Source organism: Phasianus colchicus, chromosome 26 (assembly GCF_987193195.1).
Source record: "Phasianus colchicus chromosome 26, bPhaCol1.hap1.1, whole genome shotgun sequence".
Taxonomy (NCBI): Eukaryota; Metazoa; Chordata; class Aves; order Galliformes; family Phasianidae; genus Phasianus; species Phasianus colchicus.
The window spans coordinates 5,898,490-5,916,694 of record NC_143461.1 but is presented as its reverse complement, the minus strand read 5'-3'; the positions used below and the strand labels follow the sequence as shown (position 1 = coordinate 5,916,694).

Here is an 18,205-nt window from a genome sequence, read left to right as displayed (position 1 = left end):
TGTTCTCATATTGAAAATATACAAGGTAGTCACCCACCAAGTGCTTTCTCCTTAAATACTGGTGGCGAAGGACCAGAGGTTTAGCTACCAGCATCCATGGCACGCACAGTAATGCCACCACCACAAGGAAACACTGGAGTCCTTTCTGTAAAAGAAACAAGCCTCAGATGATTTAGTGACAATCCATCTTCACACAAACCCTTTCAGGCAGTCTTAAGCAACACTGAATGACTGAATTCCCAGAGTATGTGGATGCTTCACACACTCTCTCTTCCAAGAAGATGTGCTGTATTTGATACCTGATTGCAGCTGCCACAACTGCCTGCACGCAGCAGGTAACACTGATACTAGTCAGATGAGGGAAGAAGCCAAAAGATCCTGCAAACAGCATTAGCACGTGCTGCTAAGCTCAGAGGCACTGTACTGTAGGTGCAGGGCAATATTCCTATTGACTTCCCACTGTTGATTTGGATCCAAGTATCGTGGAGCCACAGCTGATGTGCTCAGACTGATATAAATTCTCTGCATAGAAACTCTGTCTTTCTTCCATATTACATAGTGTCAGGCTTTGGAAACAATGCCACATTTCTTCTCTCACAAAGTGCTTAATGCTTAATTTTACAATTATTACAAGGTCAATCAAAGACGAATATCAGAAAGCACCTCTGACCTTACAATTCAAAAAACAGTACACACCTGCCCTTTATAAAGCATCTTGTTACTGGTATCACCATAGGAAAACAAAAACATGTTGATAAAATGTATTAAAAGGCTTGGGGCTTCCTTTGATGTATGAGCATCGTAGGCTGTCCACTTATAGAAAATGAGAATAACAAGGTATCCAAACAGCGAGGACATGAAAATCATCTCTGGAATAAATCCAAGGTATATGTTCAGTGGCTTCTTAAAATATCTACAGGAAAATAAAAAGAGGAAAATTTTAAATTACATTTAGTTTGCATTAGCCTTATGTAGGGCAAAAACTTTAAATGAGAAGGAAAAAGCAGTTTTGTATCAAAACTGCAGAGGCTGTGCATTTCTGTAAGAGCTAGGACTTAAAACACAGTTAATTACTTGACACGTAATAGTTACACAGACAGAAATAACTACTATGCCCTTCAATCAGAAAGTCTGAGGTTTCTGCATCTTAAACTGATACACAAACTACACCCAGAGAAATTCTCCCTCCTCTCCCATCAGAAAAACAGAACAAAGACTCTTACATGTGATTGAGAAGACTCAACATGACACCAAAGAGCATGTGGATAATGCCAAGAATCACAGACATTTTCATCTTAAATGAATTGAGGAAGGCCAGTTTATTGTTGGCAATATTCCAGATCTGTGAAAAAAAACCAACACTGAGTCAGCCAAACACGGAGTAAAAGGAAAACAGAAAAGAATGAAAATGTTCCATTTAAGCTAACCAGTATGTGTTTGTCATACAGATATCTGCTCAGGAAAACTCAGCAGACAACCTTTCTGATAAGAACCGACTGATCCCACCACCAGAGCAGGAATCAAACCTTGCTTATTTTCATTTTGCCAAAAGTAGCAGGAAAGGAGTACAGAGGGCTGTTATCTTGACAGAAAACCTGTTTATACATTTCAACAAGAAATTACACATAAGTTCTGACTTTCTGCCACCTCATCTTTTATGTGGAACACATGCAAATTTTTCTATCAAATCCTAAAAGCATAGGAGTAGTGTTATTGAAATAGGCAGCTACAAAATGACTGTTACTCAGAAATTATATTTCCAAGACTGACTGGAAAGAGAGAACTGGCTTTCTCCAAAGTAGGAATAAAAGTAACTTCATGAAGCGATTTCTAAGTCTCATACCAGATATGATTAAAATGCAGCTCGGAAAGGGCGAGGAAGAAATCTTTCATGGTCCCAAGAATAAGTCTTTCTATCTTGCTCCTACTGCCTCTTTGGAACTAGATTCATTTTCATCATTCACAACTATTTCAAATACCTTTTGCTAGGATGTGGAAAACTTTCACAGTGAATTGAACAGATTCTTTTGTGGACAGCAGAGGAAGTTCTTACCGGGTCAATGCCAAAGGGATAGGGGCCACCAAACACTCCTGCTTCAGCAGGGTCCAGTTGAAGCAAAGGAGTAGTCTTAAGCAGTTCATCTCTGTTTGGATGTGAGTAGATTATATAATATGTTAGCATAAGCAATGTTGCCCTCCTTTTAAAACTAATAGCATTCTTCCTTGTGAGTGCAAGGGATATCTCAAAATGAGAGAACTTTAAGGTTCCCATGCAGCCCTAAAGATTTTCCAGTAACAAACCTGTCTCTTGACCTGCTATTCTATGTCACACGGAAAAGACCGAGGGACAGGAATCTGCTACGTCAAAGATAAGAAAGGTGCTAAAGTGCATCTTTATGAGTTTCCTGAAAACAAGCAGGTTTGAAACTTGAGAGGTATCACATTTGCACCCCTCTTCCTATTCCACTTGAAACTGAGTTCAGAAGTTTTTGTCTTCTAGAGCTGGTAAGACAGTGGTGAAAGATAAATCACCTACTTGCCACTATCACACTTCATTCACAGAATCACAGAATTGCCAGGGTTGGAAGAGACCTCAAGGATCATGAATCTCCAACCCCCCTGCCACATGCAGGGCCACCAACCATTCCACCTAATGCTAGACCAGACTGCCCAGGGCCCCATCCAATCTGGCTTTGAACACCTCCAGGGACGGGGCATCCACAACCTCTCTGGGCAGCTGTTCCAGTACCTCACCACTCTCTCCGTAAAGAATTTCCCCCTGACGTCCAACCTAAATCTCCCATCCCTCAGCTTAAAACCATTTCCCCTTGTCCTGCTGTCACTCACCCTTTCAAAGAGTTGATTCCCCTCCTGTTTGTAGGCTCCCTTTAGGTACTGGAAGGCTGCAATGAGGTCACCCCGCAGCCTTCTTTTCTCCAGGCTGAACAAGCCCAGCTCCCTCAGCCTGTCCTCATAGGGGAGGTGCTCCAGTCCCCTGATCATCTTCGTGGCCCTCCTCTGGACCCTCTCCAACAGCTCCCTGTCTTTCTTGTACTGGGGAGAATTCAATTAAGAACTATTTACTCACGACCAATTGGCTTTGGAGAACATCGGCCGGACGCTCCACGATGAACCAAACATATTAAGAGACTTGGAGAAGCAGTCGTTATAGATAAGGCCTGTGTAAGTGGAGAACAGTCCCATCAGCAGGATGATGTACCGACCACTAAAAACAGTGTTGAACATCTAATATGAAAGAGGAGAAAAAGTCTGTGAGAACAAGGGACATCTCTCATACAAACAAAACAGCAAAAGCAGTCAGAGGCAGAACAAGCTATGCTGGCCCATGGACTGACAGCACAGTATCCATTTTGGGGGAGATTAAGGGTGCAAGAGGTAACTCTGCAAGAACAGAACCCGAATGCAGGCTGATTAGCTGAGGAGGATAAATTGCACTCCATGCAGTGATGCAAACCCCAGCTGGCAGCACCAGTTTGGAACTAAGCAGTGCTGACCCTGTTCCAGCTTTCTCCACACTCTGTCCACGTACATTAACTGATTCATCTCCTATCAATCTAAGCCCTGAGTGAAGCAGAATTGTCTAGAACAGAAAAAAAAGAAAAAAATCATGGAGATGCACACATTTGTGTGCACAAACACTAGGAATTGTGCAGTCATTGCAAGCCTTTATGATCAGATCTGGTTTTGGGTGATCCATTTACAGCAGCTTAGCTGTCCAACCACACTCAATAAACAATTTCCTTCAAATGTCTGAAAGAAATAATTTCCTACAAATTTCTGAAAGGAAAAAAAAAGAAACTGACTGTTACTATGAAATGATGCAGCTCAGTCTATGGCATACAGACTTGGCATTCTGCTTGTGTGCTTCCTGTTTCAAGGAATAACAAAGGGGAAGATACAAGTAAATCCAGTCACAACCCTGTATTAAACACAAAGCTGAGCACACCACCTCTCCTTACCTCATTGTCACTTTTCTGTGACAGAATACGACTCTCCCTAAGCACCATCCAGATAGCAATCAGAGTCATCAGGATTCCATGGCCAAAATCTCCAAACATCACAGCAAACAGAAATGGGAAGGTAATGATTGTATACGGGGCTGTAAGAGAAACACACTCCTAATGCACTGTATTTGACCAAGTCCAGATTTACTGTAGTGCAGACTCCCAAGTTTGTTCCCCACTTCGAAAGGCTGCAAAGTACCATATTAGACATTTTCACACAGGACAGTCAACATGGAAAAACACCATGACTAAAAGTTACTTCATTACTTCTTAAAGTATGGATCTACCTGGATTTATTTCCCGATAAGTTCCAATGCCATAAGCATCAACAATGTTCTGAAAGCCACAAGTGAACTTGTTAGTTTTGTTGTATGTTGGTGGGGTCTGATTGGTTTGCATCCGATTTAAAATAGATGGGACGGTGGAACCACTGTGCTCCTGTTGTGGAAGTGGAAAAAAAAAGAAAACAAACAGATCAGGATTAGAAAATATCCTTGGGGCAATGGAAGACAGAGTAAAACATTTATTTCCTGCTGGCATTTGGAAAAATACAGGCTTTCATTTTTGTAGACTGCTAGCCTGATGAAAGATACTTGGGCCATTGAAGAAGGCTGCCAAATCTCCTCTGCTCTCCCTGTCACATAACAGGAAAAATAAAATTTTCAAGGCGCCTAACTCTTCATTATTTGTCTGAGTAGAGGGAGTGAGCTTGCTAAAGTTCTGGATCATTCCTTTAAGTTCCACTGCATATAAAAACAGCTGCAAAGCACAGCCTGGTTAACCAAATGCACCAAATGACTCAAACACAGGAAAACGTTTTATCGCGGCACTTTCCTGAACTTGAAGGCTTACACAACATCTTTGTAACTAAGTGAGGCGCACAGCAGAATACCTATAAGCCATGACTCCTGCATGTTAGATAAGCTTTCCTCCGCGAGGGCTGATTGAAACAGTCTAAAGAAGTGGTTTCCAGAAAAATCAATTAATTCCTGTTGCATTTGCTGACAGTTGCTAATCTGCTTGAACAGAAGCAGACAGGAGCAGTGCAGCAGTTACTCACAGTGCCCCTCCGGAGGGCAAACTGGATGGAATCGAGGTCAGCTACAGGACACCAGACTTCAGCAATCAAGCACTTCTGTGTCACGTCAATATTGCACAGATTCAGGGTATGGTAGATGGCCTTCATCTTGCGGACTTTGATGAACCAGACCCGAATATTTTTAGCAGCTGCCTGCAGAACTCTTTGGCGGTGATCCTCTGTTTGGTTCAGCACCTTTCATGGAAAAGTGAGACAAAGATGAGGCAAAATCATCAGCCAAAACTCGTAGCGTACGAAGAGCACAGAGAAGTAGGGCTGAACAACAAGACAAGCCTTATTCAACAGACAGTGATGAATAAGCCCTTGCCCCCATCCATGCACAACACTTCCACATGCTTTAGTCTCCATACTAATTACTCCCTTCTGCTAAAAGGGTTTAGGGCTTCTTTTCAGGTATAGTCTGACTACTTTCCTCCTCTAATCCCAAGGTCAGTGGATATTTCAAACGGTATTTCAAACAATGAGCTAAGCTGTTCAGAGACAACAGAGAACATTTTTTCCTCCACCCAGGTTAAAAGAGCAGAGAAGAGTTCTGCAGGCGAGGTATACAGCACCTTAAAACCCCCCAGTAATATTACAACACTTTTTTTTTCCCCTGAAAAGGATAAAGTGTTTTTTATTAAGAGTGTTTTCCAACTGGAACATGTCTAACTCAGGCAAAGTCAGATTCCCAGCCTGGAAAGTCTGAGACTCGAGGGAAAGTGAGGACACAGGGCACAGCTATCACATGCAGCTCTGAATGTTAACAGTCAAGTTGCTTCTGCATTCTTATCTACTTTACTAAACAGCTGCACCACAAATCTTCCAGGCTAATATGGGTTCTGTATCAAATAAGCCATTCAGATGCAACCATTTTTCCTTCTAGTTCCTGAACTTTCTCCTGATTTTCATCTTAGATCCCTCCAGTTTTTCTGCATTATGAAATACTGCCTTTTCTCCTTGAAGCAAATGTCAAATATTTCAGAGCTGGCACTTCATAGTTTTGCGTGCTGACTGCTTTTACCAAGCATTTAGGCTGCTGCACAACAGTTTAATCATAATGCAGAAACTCTTTAGGAAAGCAAAAGGTGAAAATACAAAGACAGGCAAAAAATTTGATAGATTAAAATTAGCATCGTTATCTCAACATGGAGACAAGTTTAAAAATGTTTTCTAAGCTCTTGCAGATGAAACAGGCAATTATACAAGCATGCTTTCAGAGCTGGAAGCACAGTATCTTCTTACTCATGCACATTCCTCTCTGCTCCCTGGTATTGAGTTCTATATTGACACTGTATTTACATGTATATAATTAACTGCTCAGACACACGCAAAGATCAAACCACCACTCTAAACTCTGAAAAAGAAAATGAGCAGAAAACCTCCAAGCAGCTTTCCTGCAGTGTTCAGTTGCTGGTCTCAAGCTACCCTCAGCTGAAAATATGATCACCTAATAAGGCCAAAACAATTGTCTTTTAATAGGATCCAAAGATGAATTTAACTATTAATTAAACAAACAAGTATTGACTGCATTTATTTTACCATCTGGAGATCATCAATTCTGGTATTGACACCAGAAGCCATTTCCTTCCGCTCCTGTGGTGTTTCTGGACATGGGTAGAGGGAGGCACGGAATCTGAAAGACATGCAAGCAGCCTTAGTAACAAAGATGGGAGAAACATTAACCCATCAGGGAAACAAATGGCTAAGACTAAACACAGAAATAAAGCAAGGAGCATCTTAATATCAGCAAAGCCTGTCAAGCACTGTTTCAGTCTTCAATTCCAACGAATATAGAAGTTTGCTTAAGGCCAAAACAAAAGCTGAATACTGAAGAAAAAACAAAACAAACAAACAAAACCACCTCTGTTCCCTGCACTGACACAGTCTCAAAAGCACTGTTGTGAAGTCCATTAGCCCCAGTTCAGGGTGCTCCTACTCCTATCATGCCAAGGCAGCTGCCGCTGGAAGCAGTCACTGTTGGTCTCCTGTGACAGTACTGCCTGCTGGCAGCCTGATAAGTCTGTGTGAGAGTTCAGCACAAACCCCATTGTTTTTAGGCATTCTCTAACACAAAGCAGTTGTCTGCTTTGAGCATTACAGCTTAGGGAGTAGCCACTGTGACTGTAAAATATGATACAGCTACATCTGGTACACTTCAATTGCTGTCAAAGTATGTACTCCCACAGTCATCGTAGAGCAAGGAGCTGAAAACTGTGGATATTAAACCATTTCAATGTGTTTCAAACATTTGAGAGTGTTCTTTATGAGTGTTACACATAGCAAGATGCCCAACTCTAAGGCTTTCAAGTAACTTCATACCCTTCACATATCTTCTTGACTCTGTTCTTCAATTGGTCACCTTGGAAAAAGATGATAAATACAGACTTGTGCACATAATCCCCCTAGAACAGAAGAAAGAGTATGTTGTAACAGCTCAGCTAGTTCCAAATATTAGCATTACAGTGAATTACAACAGTGTCTTACTTTCCCTTCATTGGAATCTGTACACATAGAGATCATAATTGTACAGCAGGTCAAGAATGCACCTTAACACAGAAAGTCACAAGGATTAGAGTTAGGGTTTCTTGACCTCAATACTACTTCTGCATTTGTGTTTACTGAAGCAAAATATTCTAGATTATCTATCCTACCTCATAGAATAAACATGAAAATCTGGGAAACATTGCCAAAAGAACAGGGATGCAATGAAATAGATGTATCATCACTTACTGCAGGCAGCTGACTACAGAATCAAGCAAAAAGAGTGAACTAAAAAAAGATGGAGTTCAGTGGCCTTTTTTCTCCAGGGAGGCCAAGAGCACATTCTTTGCACAGCTGTTTTCATGTTGGTAGCCAGTTCCCCTTTCCTGCATTTGTTGACAAGTTATTGTTCTACTTCACTTAGGAAACCTTTCCATAACGTTTAGAAATTAATTACATTAGGTGTAACCTCAATTTAAGGAAGTGCTGCACATTAAGAACAAAGCCTCTCCTTGCTGACAGATAATTGAACAGGTCAGCTACCAGCAGTTAGGACAGGAGAACAAGGGAGCCTTGCATGAGAAACAGAGGCAATTAGTGAGTTTCATACGCCTGTCTTTGTTCCAGTGCAGCCTTCATGCAGCCCCTTTTTTTTTTCTTTTCACTTTAAGATCCAAAATTCGCGTATTGTCCACATATTTGAGCAGAGAGGACACTATGTAAAGCCAGCCCCAATTACAAGATTTACTAATTGTATTTGCAAAAAAGCCAACAATTCTCAGGTGTATGTTTAAATTTCTGGTTAAGATATTATGAAAAGTACCAAGTTCAGAATAAATGAGCTACTGCTGCCATGCAGTGCTGATATCTGAAAGAGCGTCTCTTTCAAGGAAGCCTAGTGCACACGAGTTGCACCTGCATGCTTGTGCCAGAGAGGTAACTATGCCTTGCTGCAGCCCAAGCTCATCCCTCTTGTAACAGGGCTTATCATCCATCTCTTTTTTCTTTTGTTATTAAAGCCTAAAATGCTGTAAGTAGGTACTGTGAAGAGATGCACACAAATGCTTGCCTTCATGGAGCTCATGAAGGGCAAGAGGCATAAAACTGTAAATGGATCCTTTTACACATCTGAGCCTTTTGCCACTGTACACGATGGGTAACTTTACCGTGACGGGATCCTCCAGGGGGTTTTCAATTTCAGCCTGGCGCAGGAAAACGTTCCCTCGGCACACGCGCCACAGCATGCGCTCAAACGTGGGGATTCGCTCGCGGTTGATCACTCCAGCCACAAACCTGGAGAGGGGACAGCGTGAGCCCTGCACCTACATTAGCATGCAGCCCTGTACCCCGAACACCGACAGCAGCTGGAGCTCAGCATCGTATTGAAAGCTACAAGAATCTCGTTTTGAAAGCCATTCTTTATGCATTATGGGAAGTTCTCTACATACACAGAGATGAAACAAAAACAACAGCACTACACCAACCGAGACTTAACAGAATTGTCTATTAATAAAATTACTGATTAGAAGAGGAAACAAATGCATTTAGGCATACAGTTTCTAAGCCCACTACTGCTCATTTTATCAGGCTCCTGGCATGTCACACGTGAAGGATTAGAGCGGACAGGGATACCACTGACTGTGTTCTAAGCATGTGCTTCAGAAGACCTCACTGATTCAAATCCCTGTGTCCACACAGAGTTACACACGTATGGAAGCAGCCTGGAAGCACCTTCTTCCCAGGGCATGGATCCGTGGGTCCCTTCACCCCCTTGTCATGGAAACTAGGCCTAACTGTGACAAAGATACAGAACCACAGAATTTTTTCATAGTAGTACATGCTCACAGTTACTGGTTTCAACAAAGCTGTGAGAGCTCAGTTTCTGAAAAAGCAAACAGAACAGATTTACAAGAAATAGACTTGTACAATCCCTCATGTAGAGAGAAACTTCACGCAGTGTGAAGTTCACATATGCAGGACAAGAGCACAGACCAACAGTAAGTTTTAGGTCAGCTTTCATCTGCTTCAAGCACTTGTCTAAATGCTGCAACAACAGTGCTCAAATCACTGCAGACTCTGCAGAATGACCAAAAGGCAGCTGCGTTAACACAAGACAGAAGAAAGCACTAACTGCCATTACCCAAGCCGTAGTGGGGCACCTCTTCCCATCTCACTTGGCTCCAGGAGTGAAGAGGATTCCTCCAACAGGTCTGGATCCGCCATCTGCTGATGATGCAATTCAGCCTGAATTCACAAATCAATTAACATCTAATGAAACTAGTTAGTGGCATGCAGGGAACGAGGAACCAGGAGATAGTTTGGGGAGACAAAAGAAAAAAAAAGAGAACAAAACAGCAGAAAAAGGAGACAGGTGATAGACAAGACAGCAAGAATCACACAAGAAGGAAAACAACAAGAGGAAAAGATGGAATGGCAAAGCAAAGTTCCCATACAAGAAGGTCTGAAGGCTGCTGCAACAGAACAAACAGGCTGTGGGATATATAAGTCTGAAGGAAGGTAGAATTCCAAGAAACTTATGTTTTAAATACAAGTTATGTTCCCAAGAACCTCTTTTTTTTTTTTTTTTTTTTTTTGCACAAAACAGTGACACATCTTACTCATCTTTTCTTACATCTCAAATGGAGAGGAAAAAAAAGTAGATGCTGATTCACTTTGGCCCTATTTGAGCATTTTCTGCATATTAATAAAGATGCTGAAGGCACTCAGAAGTGCTCGTGGAATTGCACTTACACATACAACATTGGTACAGACAGAAGGTTGTTGTTCATCTGAGTCTTCCATAGGCAGTTTATCAAACCTTAGGGCAGCTTTCCACTTTGCAAGATTGCAGTCCTGCACCCAGTTATGCATGATGTACATACTCTATCCATGTCTGCCTTCTGCCATGTCTCAAAGACAAGGCAATACCCTTTTCATCTTGGAATCAGGCGATAAACTTTTGATGGATTCCATGTTTCTTGTCACATCGCTGTGATGTAGATCTTGTTGCTGATTCTGACTGCAAGTACCGGGTAACAATTGTTCCTTACTGGCTGTAGAAAATCCTCCCTCTACGAAAAACACAGTATACTTGCATCTTAAAAACATGCTTAGTGCTTAAATCCATTTATTCTTCAAGATATTTACCCCATTCACTGTATTTATTATTCCAGACAAGTGAGATGTATTGCTTAAGGCAGTCTGAGGATGCTATTCAATTCCTGACTACTAGGCATTAAAACAGGAAGTAGTTCATACAGTCCCTCACTGCAAGGAATTTGCAGAGTAGAATTCCTGGGAACGTAGCTTGTAAGAACCAGCAATTTGAGTCAGGAAGGATGCTCAGACCACATCCTCCTGTGCACCACTTTCATGTTTCATCCAAAGCCCCACAACACAGTTATTTCTACCTCTGAAGCTTATATAGAGAAATGGAGAAACACACAGAGCCCCTCAGCACAGAGAGCCAAACTCTACCTTCTGTAAACAGTTCTTCCCAAGCGAAGCGCAGAGGAGACTGCGACAATACACCTGAAGGTAGAGTTTGAGAGCAGAACACGTAAAAGGCATGCATGCAACACAGCCTTGTGAAAGTATACAGCCAGTTTGTCAGCACAGCACATTGCCTTCATCTGTGCAACAGTCGCACGATAGTTTTAGTGGAAAACTCAGCAACGTTTTACTTGCCTCCCAGATGGAAGCACTCACTATGGGCAAGGAAAGCTTTTCTAATGCTGATGAAATGAAGCTCAATGGCTTGTCCACACACTTGCTTTAGCTTACAGATGTTACAAAAGTAGGGGAGCCCCTAATTTACTTTGGAAAGGTAAAATGAAGCTCTGGTTCATTCATCTTTAAGTCAACTTGTTGCAACATCAAACAAACTGCATGAATATATACATGTTTTTTCCATAGAGGACACAACAAAAGTTTGGTCCCCCAAAAGAAAACATACTGAACATACCAGCAACCATTTGACATTAAGATTTCAGAACGTTGAAGAACAATGAGACAGTTAGGATTTCAAGAGGCTTGTATTGCATTTATCATCCAGCAAGATGCTCTGATAACGCTGGTGAGGCAGTGCCAGTCTAGTTGAAGCACACCAGCTCATCACCACATTTTAGCACACAGAACAAAAAATTTTAGCACATGTGAAAACTTTGGATCCTCCTCATTTGGGAGAGCAGTTTGCATAAATGTTTAACACTACCTCTGACCCTCTTAGGGCTGTGCCCTTTATGTGGGACACCTCACAAAACAAAGAGAAGTCCTGCTTAGCAAAATTACCAAACAAAATAGCTTGGGGGAAAAAAAAGAAAAAAAAAAGATGGCTAGACTAACTACACTAAACAAGAACTTACATACAGAAGAATTATTTGTACAAAAAATAAATAAATATGTTCTTTAAGTTTATCTCCCAAGTGCTTTAATTTAATAAAAGTGGAGAGACTATAAGGAAATCAAAGTGCCATCAGCAACGATGCAGAAAGATGAAACTCTAGGAAATGTCCTTTGAGCAAGAGTTTCCTCCAGCAGTGAGTGAAACATCCAAGTTACTGTGAAGTTGTATTTATATGTTTTTGTTGTTGTGACATCAGGTCACACTCAGTTTTAAGTGTTCACCTGATCAGCACCTTCAATCTCAAGATCTGAGAAAAGTTTAGTTTTCCACACTCTTGATTCAGGTTCTGCTCTGTACTGGCTCTGGATTGCTGCCCACAGCACCATACAATTCAAGCCCCTTCCAGGTCACGATCGAAACAAAAAATCAATTTTCACAAGAACTAAAAGGGATTCATTTCACCATCTAGCTTATTGACCCAGAGCCCAGACAGAAATGACAGATGCGAAACAAACAGAAAAAAAGCAGATGATGAGAAGAGTTAGAGGGAAGAGAGACGGGGACTGCATGCCATTAACCATTACTTTTCCAGTCTTCTTTTACGCTCACACTTTAGGATGCTTATGGCAAAACTTTCAGAGAAATCTCTCCAGCCCATACTGTTCTTTATAAGCAAAAACAAGAAGACTAAGAAAAGGAGCATAATCATCAACATGGTGTGTTGAAACAAGAAATGGCTACGCTAACAAGAATGGTTATAACAAGAACTGAAAGAATTTCACAACCTCCCAACCCCATTGCAGAAACTCCAGACAGCAAATGCTAAATATAAAAGACGAAGTAGCAAGCCATTTCTTGTGCAACTTATTACTATGAACAGCACAATCTTGATTACAACTTATTAAAGTCTTCAAGTGTTGAAGGTACCATACAAATGACAGCATGACAAAGTAAAGCATTCAGTGTTTGAGGATACGTAGGATTGCACAATGCCCAGAAGTCCTGGGCTAGTCAGGACCTCATGCACGGCTTTCTGATTACAGTGTGAAGAAATAGTCAAAGTTTTGACAACTTCAGTGAACTTCACGCATGAACAGCTCAGTTCACTTCTATCTGTAGCAGATTGTGACATTTTATTATTACAGAATACAGTTATCAAACAGGAGGATAAATATCTAAACCTTCACTGGCCAGTTCATTGAAGTCTGACACAAGGACTCCTTATGCAAGCAACCTGACAGATTTTTAGGTAGAAAATTAATTTTAGTATGTTCATACTGTCCTTGAAAAAAGACAGCAGGCAGCTCTCGCTAGGTGAGTGCAATTAATGCAAGTGCAAGAGGTTTTACTCAATATTGAGTTAGAACAGGAGAGCCAATCAGCATCTTAATGCAGCCATGTAACAGATTATCGAGTTCATGCTGGTCGTCCAAAGAGACTCTGAGCAACTTCCAGGTGAGCATTCAACACTTGGAGACGAGTCTTTTAGTATTGAACAAATCCCATGAACAACCAACAGATCATATGGGCACTATCTACATCAGCAGCAAGGAAGGCTTATTTTGGCACAGGAATAATCTTAATGCCTGAACAGGCACCATCCTGAGCCAAGAAAAAAAAAAAATTAGATAAATGGCCTGAAGTTTGCAGGAGCCCAACTCCTCTTGATCACAGCCTTTGTGAACGCCAGGAGCCACATCCAATAAGAACTCTTTGATCAAATTGTTGATTAGAGGAAACTGGACACATTCTCAGCAAAAACCATGTCTTTACTACTCTAACAACCACACAGGAGCTCTCTGAGAAAACGCCCTGGGTTTTGAGATAATTATGCTTTAAGATGAAGGACCAACTTTTCTGTTATTCAGGCTTTAGGCCACTATACCATGATTGACACCAGAGATGTATGTTCCTTTCTGACCTAGCTCTCATTTGACAAAACGTTAATGATTTTAAATGTTGTTTTCCTCTAGAACTTACCTCTAAAAGTTTTGGGGCATGATCAAAGGCTCAACATGTTAAAAATAAATCCATTAACTTCAATGAACTTTGTCTTACGACTTAATGAACAATCTCCATATAACATTTCAAACACTGAAGTTTGATTGTAATACCTCTGTGTAAGTGAGTTATGACTGCTTATCTGTACACATAACGAAGAAACTCTTGCTCACTGTACCACCAAATTTCTGTTCTGTCAACATGCTTTCAGGGCTACTAGTACTTTATTTTGCACATTTTTAGTAAAACCATTGTTTAAGTTAAAAAAAAGAGGCAAATCATGGGTGGCTATGTATACTGCATGAGAAATGGAAAATAATTTGAGAAGCTTTCTTAGATAAAGCAGGAAGATGAATCTGCAGTCCAAAACAACTGAAAATATATTTGAGAATAAAAATGGTAGTTTGAGGGGGTAGAACCTGCTGCCCAAGTGCTGACCCACACCCGGTATTCTGACCTCATCAAAAAATTGCTGAGTTTTACGCAGTATAAATTTTAACTCTGTCAGCTCCAAGAAGTTTCTTTTCAGAGCTTCCTGATTTGTGTTGATTTCTTTAAGCTCATTTTCAATTTTCTCAAAGTTTGCCTGCAAGATGGAGAAAGAAGAGAAAAAAAAAGTGCCTTAAAGCAATTGAATAAATAAGTGCTATTAAATCTATTAAAACAACACAGGCTGCTTTATGCTCCCATGAGATTTGCATACAATGATGGAGGCTGCACATAAACTATTTGTGACATTCTCTTTGGGCTGCTTGAAACATTTCAGACTCAGGCAGTCTCCACTATAGGTAGGACTTGCAGTATTCTTCAGATCATCACAAGCCCTTAACAACCTCAACACTGACCCACTCACTATAAATTGTGCTGCTGAAGAGTTTTTCAGGAATTTCACTTATTCAAGTGAGCCAATGTACTGGCTTTCACTTTTAGCCATATAAATGTGAAAAGCAAAACAGAGTTGGTGAATTAAAATCAAACTAATGATGAGGACGCATTTCAAGTGACTGGGGCCCAATGTTAATGAATCTCTACCATTAAATACAACAGATGTCTATCCATGGAGTTGATGCCACGTGTTTTCACCAAGGTCAAACACTACCTAAGTCTTAAGACACATTATTACCTCCAAATCAATCATGTCACGTGGAAATGGCACCTCTGGGTTTTCACCTGTGTCCATGATAGGAATATTTGCTTTTTTGATCTCCTTTTCAACAAATCCTGGAAAGACAGTACCATTAATATTAGCTGAAAAGACACCTTAATGTCAAGTTATCACTCCTTTAGCCCACACCTATAGGCCGATCTGTGAGTCCTTTCACCTACAAGATGGTGTGATCGGGTTATTTTTCAACCAGGAAATGAATCCTGGGATGCAGTCTGACTGGCTGATATACAGCAGAAAGGCAGCCTTCAGTTCTCCAAACCGCACTTTGCCTTTTAATGCTGTTCTAGGCTTAAACTATGTTACTTGTTTCCCCATAAAAGCCGCAGCACTACAGGCACACCGGGACACAGTGAGGGACGTACGGAGCTTTCGGTCCATTTCTTCACACCTCCTGACTTCATTAACAAATTTTCGCTGGAACACATTCACGTCCGGGTTCAGCTGCCAAGAGAAAAACGTTTCCTCGACGCCACCCTTATGTCAGGGACCCCCAGAGGCGGGACCGGGGGGGTAACGAGGGGGCAGGCGGGGAGCAGCGGGCCGCTCCCGGGGCCCGGCCGGTTCTCCCGCGTCAGCCGTTACTCACATCGCGGAACTGCACCTTCCCCAGCTCGCCCAGTTCGCTGACACAGCAATAGGCGGCCTCGGACTGCAGGAAAAGCTGGGCCAAGGTCATCTCCTCGCTGCGGAACAGCTCCCCCATGGCGGCGCCCACCGCGGCCTCTGACGGAGAAGCGGCGATAAAAACACGGGAGGGGCCGCCCCCTCACGGCGCCCTTCGAGCTCGCACGGGGTGGAAGCGAACCTCAGCCCCGTCGGACAGAGACCCCGCCGGGCCGCACGAGCCCGGTACCGCCCGGCACCGCCACCTTACCTGCCGGCACCGCCCGCACCGCCCCGGCCGCCAGCTGACCGGCGGCGACGCCCGGCTCCGACGTCACTACGCACGTCTCCTAGCGACGGCACGACTCGCTGGGCCGCACCGGAAGTGACGACACGGGAGGACCGGAAGCTGCGCGTTCTGCCGCACTGCGGCTCTTCAGACGTCACTGTGCGCCGCGCGACGGGCGGTGACGTCACGTCCGGCGTGGCCGAGGTGTGAGGGCGCGGCCCGGCCCGGCGTGCGGGAAGCGGCCGCGCGGAGCAGCTGGGGCGCGGGCGGGGCGGGGCGGGGCGGGGCGGCACGGCAGCCGGCTGAGGGCGGGGCTCCCTGCAAGGCCGGGCCGCTCTCCGCCGCAGCCCCGCCTGCCGCTCTGCGCCCCGCCGCTCTGCGCCCCGCCCAGCCCCGCGCTCGGTGCCCGCAGCGCCGCAGCCGCCGTCTCACTGTAGAGCTGCCCTGCGGAACGCGCTGCCCCACAGCAGAACTGAGCAGAAAGCAGCGCGGCGCCCGTGCTGTGCTCTGCCTTCCTTTGTTGAACTCCACACCTCCGTTTGCCTTGAAGCCGAACGATGCTCGCTTCTGTTTGCGCTGTCCCTGCCTACAGGGAGATCCAAAGGTCAAACCCGATCTACCGCTCAGTAACAGCAGCAAGAAGCTGTTCGTGCTGCAAGAGAGACGAATCCGCTTGCCCTTATGTGTCCAAATCGGTGGGAAGGCTCCAAAGGCAAGGCTGCAGTTTGCCACCTATTGGCTTTCCGTGGTATGTCTCTGCTGCAGAAAAGGGCTGTAAGGAAACGAGTCTTAACATAGAATCTTACTCACTGCATTTCAGCTTGGGGTGTGACTGCTGTGTGTGCAGCAAGCCCAGAAGGTGACACTAAATGTGTGCTACTGAATATCGAGACTGAAACCAAGTTCCTCTTCTGTTGGCTTATGCTGCCCTATCTAGATGTACATACTCAGTTTGGTGTTGTTGCTTTTGTTCCCAAATGGGGAACCCAAGACACAGAGATTGCAATAAAGTCGCAGAAGGAACTATAAGGTCTGCATCCTGGCCTGAACATAAAATTTCACAGAAGATTGTTGTGGGAATCCACGCTGAGGAGATCTCCCCAGTGACAAACAACTGCAGAGCTTCGTTGCTGTCTGGCAGGAGGGAGGGTTTTTACATGGAACTGACTCATCAGCACCAAACACTGGAAATAAATGCTCAGGAAAAAGGCCCCTCCAGGAAAAAACAGGGTGTAGAAAAGCAAGCTATTTTTAATACATGACATAATACCTATAGTGGAAGCTGCACAACACAACTTTCTGAAACCAAATCCAGATCAATGGTGTGCTACGGGTAAACAATTGAAAAGCAAGCTGTCACATGGCAGAGAACACGGGGGCACAGAAAGTGCTAACTGCAGCAAGCAGTCCTCATTAAACAATGATCCTATACATCTGTTTGTGTGTAGTGGGTTTCCCAGCTTGTATGCTAGGAATTAAGGATTTCTTCCAGTACTGGCTTGAGATATGAACCTGGATAAACCAAACTTTTGAGGGCCTTTATTTTATTTGCCTGCCCGGGGCAAATGTTAAGAGTGGGCTTGACCCCAACCCGAGGCAAGATGTGCTGAGCATGGGTTGCTGTCATCAAGGTACAGGAGGAGAGGGAACCTGCAGCCTTCCCAGTCTGCTCACAGCCCTCCAGCTGAGCCTGGAAGGGTTTCTGTGCCCCACACCAGCAGAGGCTTCACAGCAGTGATTTCCTCTGGCTGAGCCACCAACAGTACAAGTAGAGAGATCCCATCCAGGGACACTTCCAAGATACAAATTTTCCTTCATCATGTTCCTCTCCTTGGTCTTACCAGGTTGTTGCAGACACTTTGGGAGCACATCACGAGTGTCTTTTAAGGCAATAAGCTGATGGTGGTATCACAAGCCATAAACTTCTGCCAACACTGTAAGACTCCATGACTTGCCATGTGCCAAAATCAAGGTTAAAAGTTAGCAAAATAGGATGATTTTCTCCCCTCATTTTCAAAAGCTTTATGTACTCTATTACTTTCTGAAATAATCAGGTGATTGGTTTGTTTGCTTGTTTTACCAGTGATGCCCAATGTAGCACACAGTATTTGAGTTTTCCTTAGAAGTACATTTCTGCATAGCACACATGGAAGCATGTCCTGCATTGAAGCCTAGTGGTGGGATCTGTTGGTAAGCAGAGGATTGCAGAGCA

General features: G+C 43.3%; 1 protein-coding gene across 7 annotated transcripts in view; it reads right to left on the bottom strand.

Moving 5' to 3' along the window:
- Positions 1–16,151, bottom strand: part of ATP6V0A1 (ATPase H+ transporting V0 subunit a1) — a 28,326-nt gene extending 12,175 nt beyond the window's left edge. For 2 of the 7 annotated variants that reach the window (XM_090124810.1, XM_031600597.2), the window contains exons 1-17: positions 15,976–16,133; positions 15,688–15,824; positions 15,464–15,542; positions 15,057–15,154; positions 14,391–14,519; positions 9,728–9,831; positions 8,754–8,880; positions 7,426–7,508; positions 6,646–6,739; positions 5,086–5,298; positions 4,313–4,463; positions 3,981–4,120; positions 3,089–3,246; positions 2,054–2,144; positions 1,224–1,342; positions 697–913; positions 38–145 (exon numbers count right to left, since the gene is read on the bottom strand). In XM_090124810.1, coding sequence (XP_089980936.1) covers positions 38–145; positions 697–913; positions 1,224–1,342; positions 2,054–2,144; positions 3,089–3,246; positions 3,981–4,120; positions 4,313–4,463; positions 5,086–5,298; positions 6,646–6,739; positions 7,426–7,508; positions 8,754–8,880; positions 9,728–9,831; positions 14,391–14,519; positions 15,057–15,154; positions 15,464–15,542; positions 15,688–15,804 — 2,028 coding nt within the window. In that variant the 5' untranslated portion in view covers positions 15,805–15,824; positions 15,976–16,133. Of the gene's footprint in view, positions 1–37; positions 146–696; positions 914–1,223; positions 1,343–2,053; positions 2,145–3,088; positions 3,247–3,980; positions 4,121–4,312; positions 4,464–5,085; positions 5,299–6,645; positions 6,740–7,425; positions 7,509–8,753; positions 8,881–9,727; positions 9,832–14,390; positions 14,520–15,056; positions 15,155–15,463; positions 15,543–15,687; positions 15,825–15,975 lie in introns of all 7 variants that reach the window. The other 5 variants (XM_090124811.1, XM_031600599.2, XM_090124808.1 and 2 more) reach the window with 4 other exon arrangements.
- Positions 16,152–18,205: the final 2,054 nt, after the last annotated feature.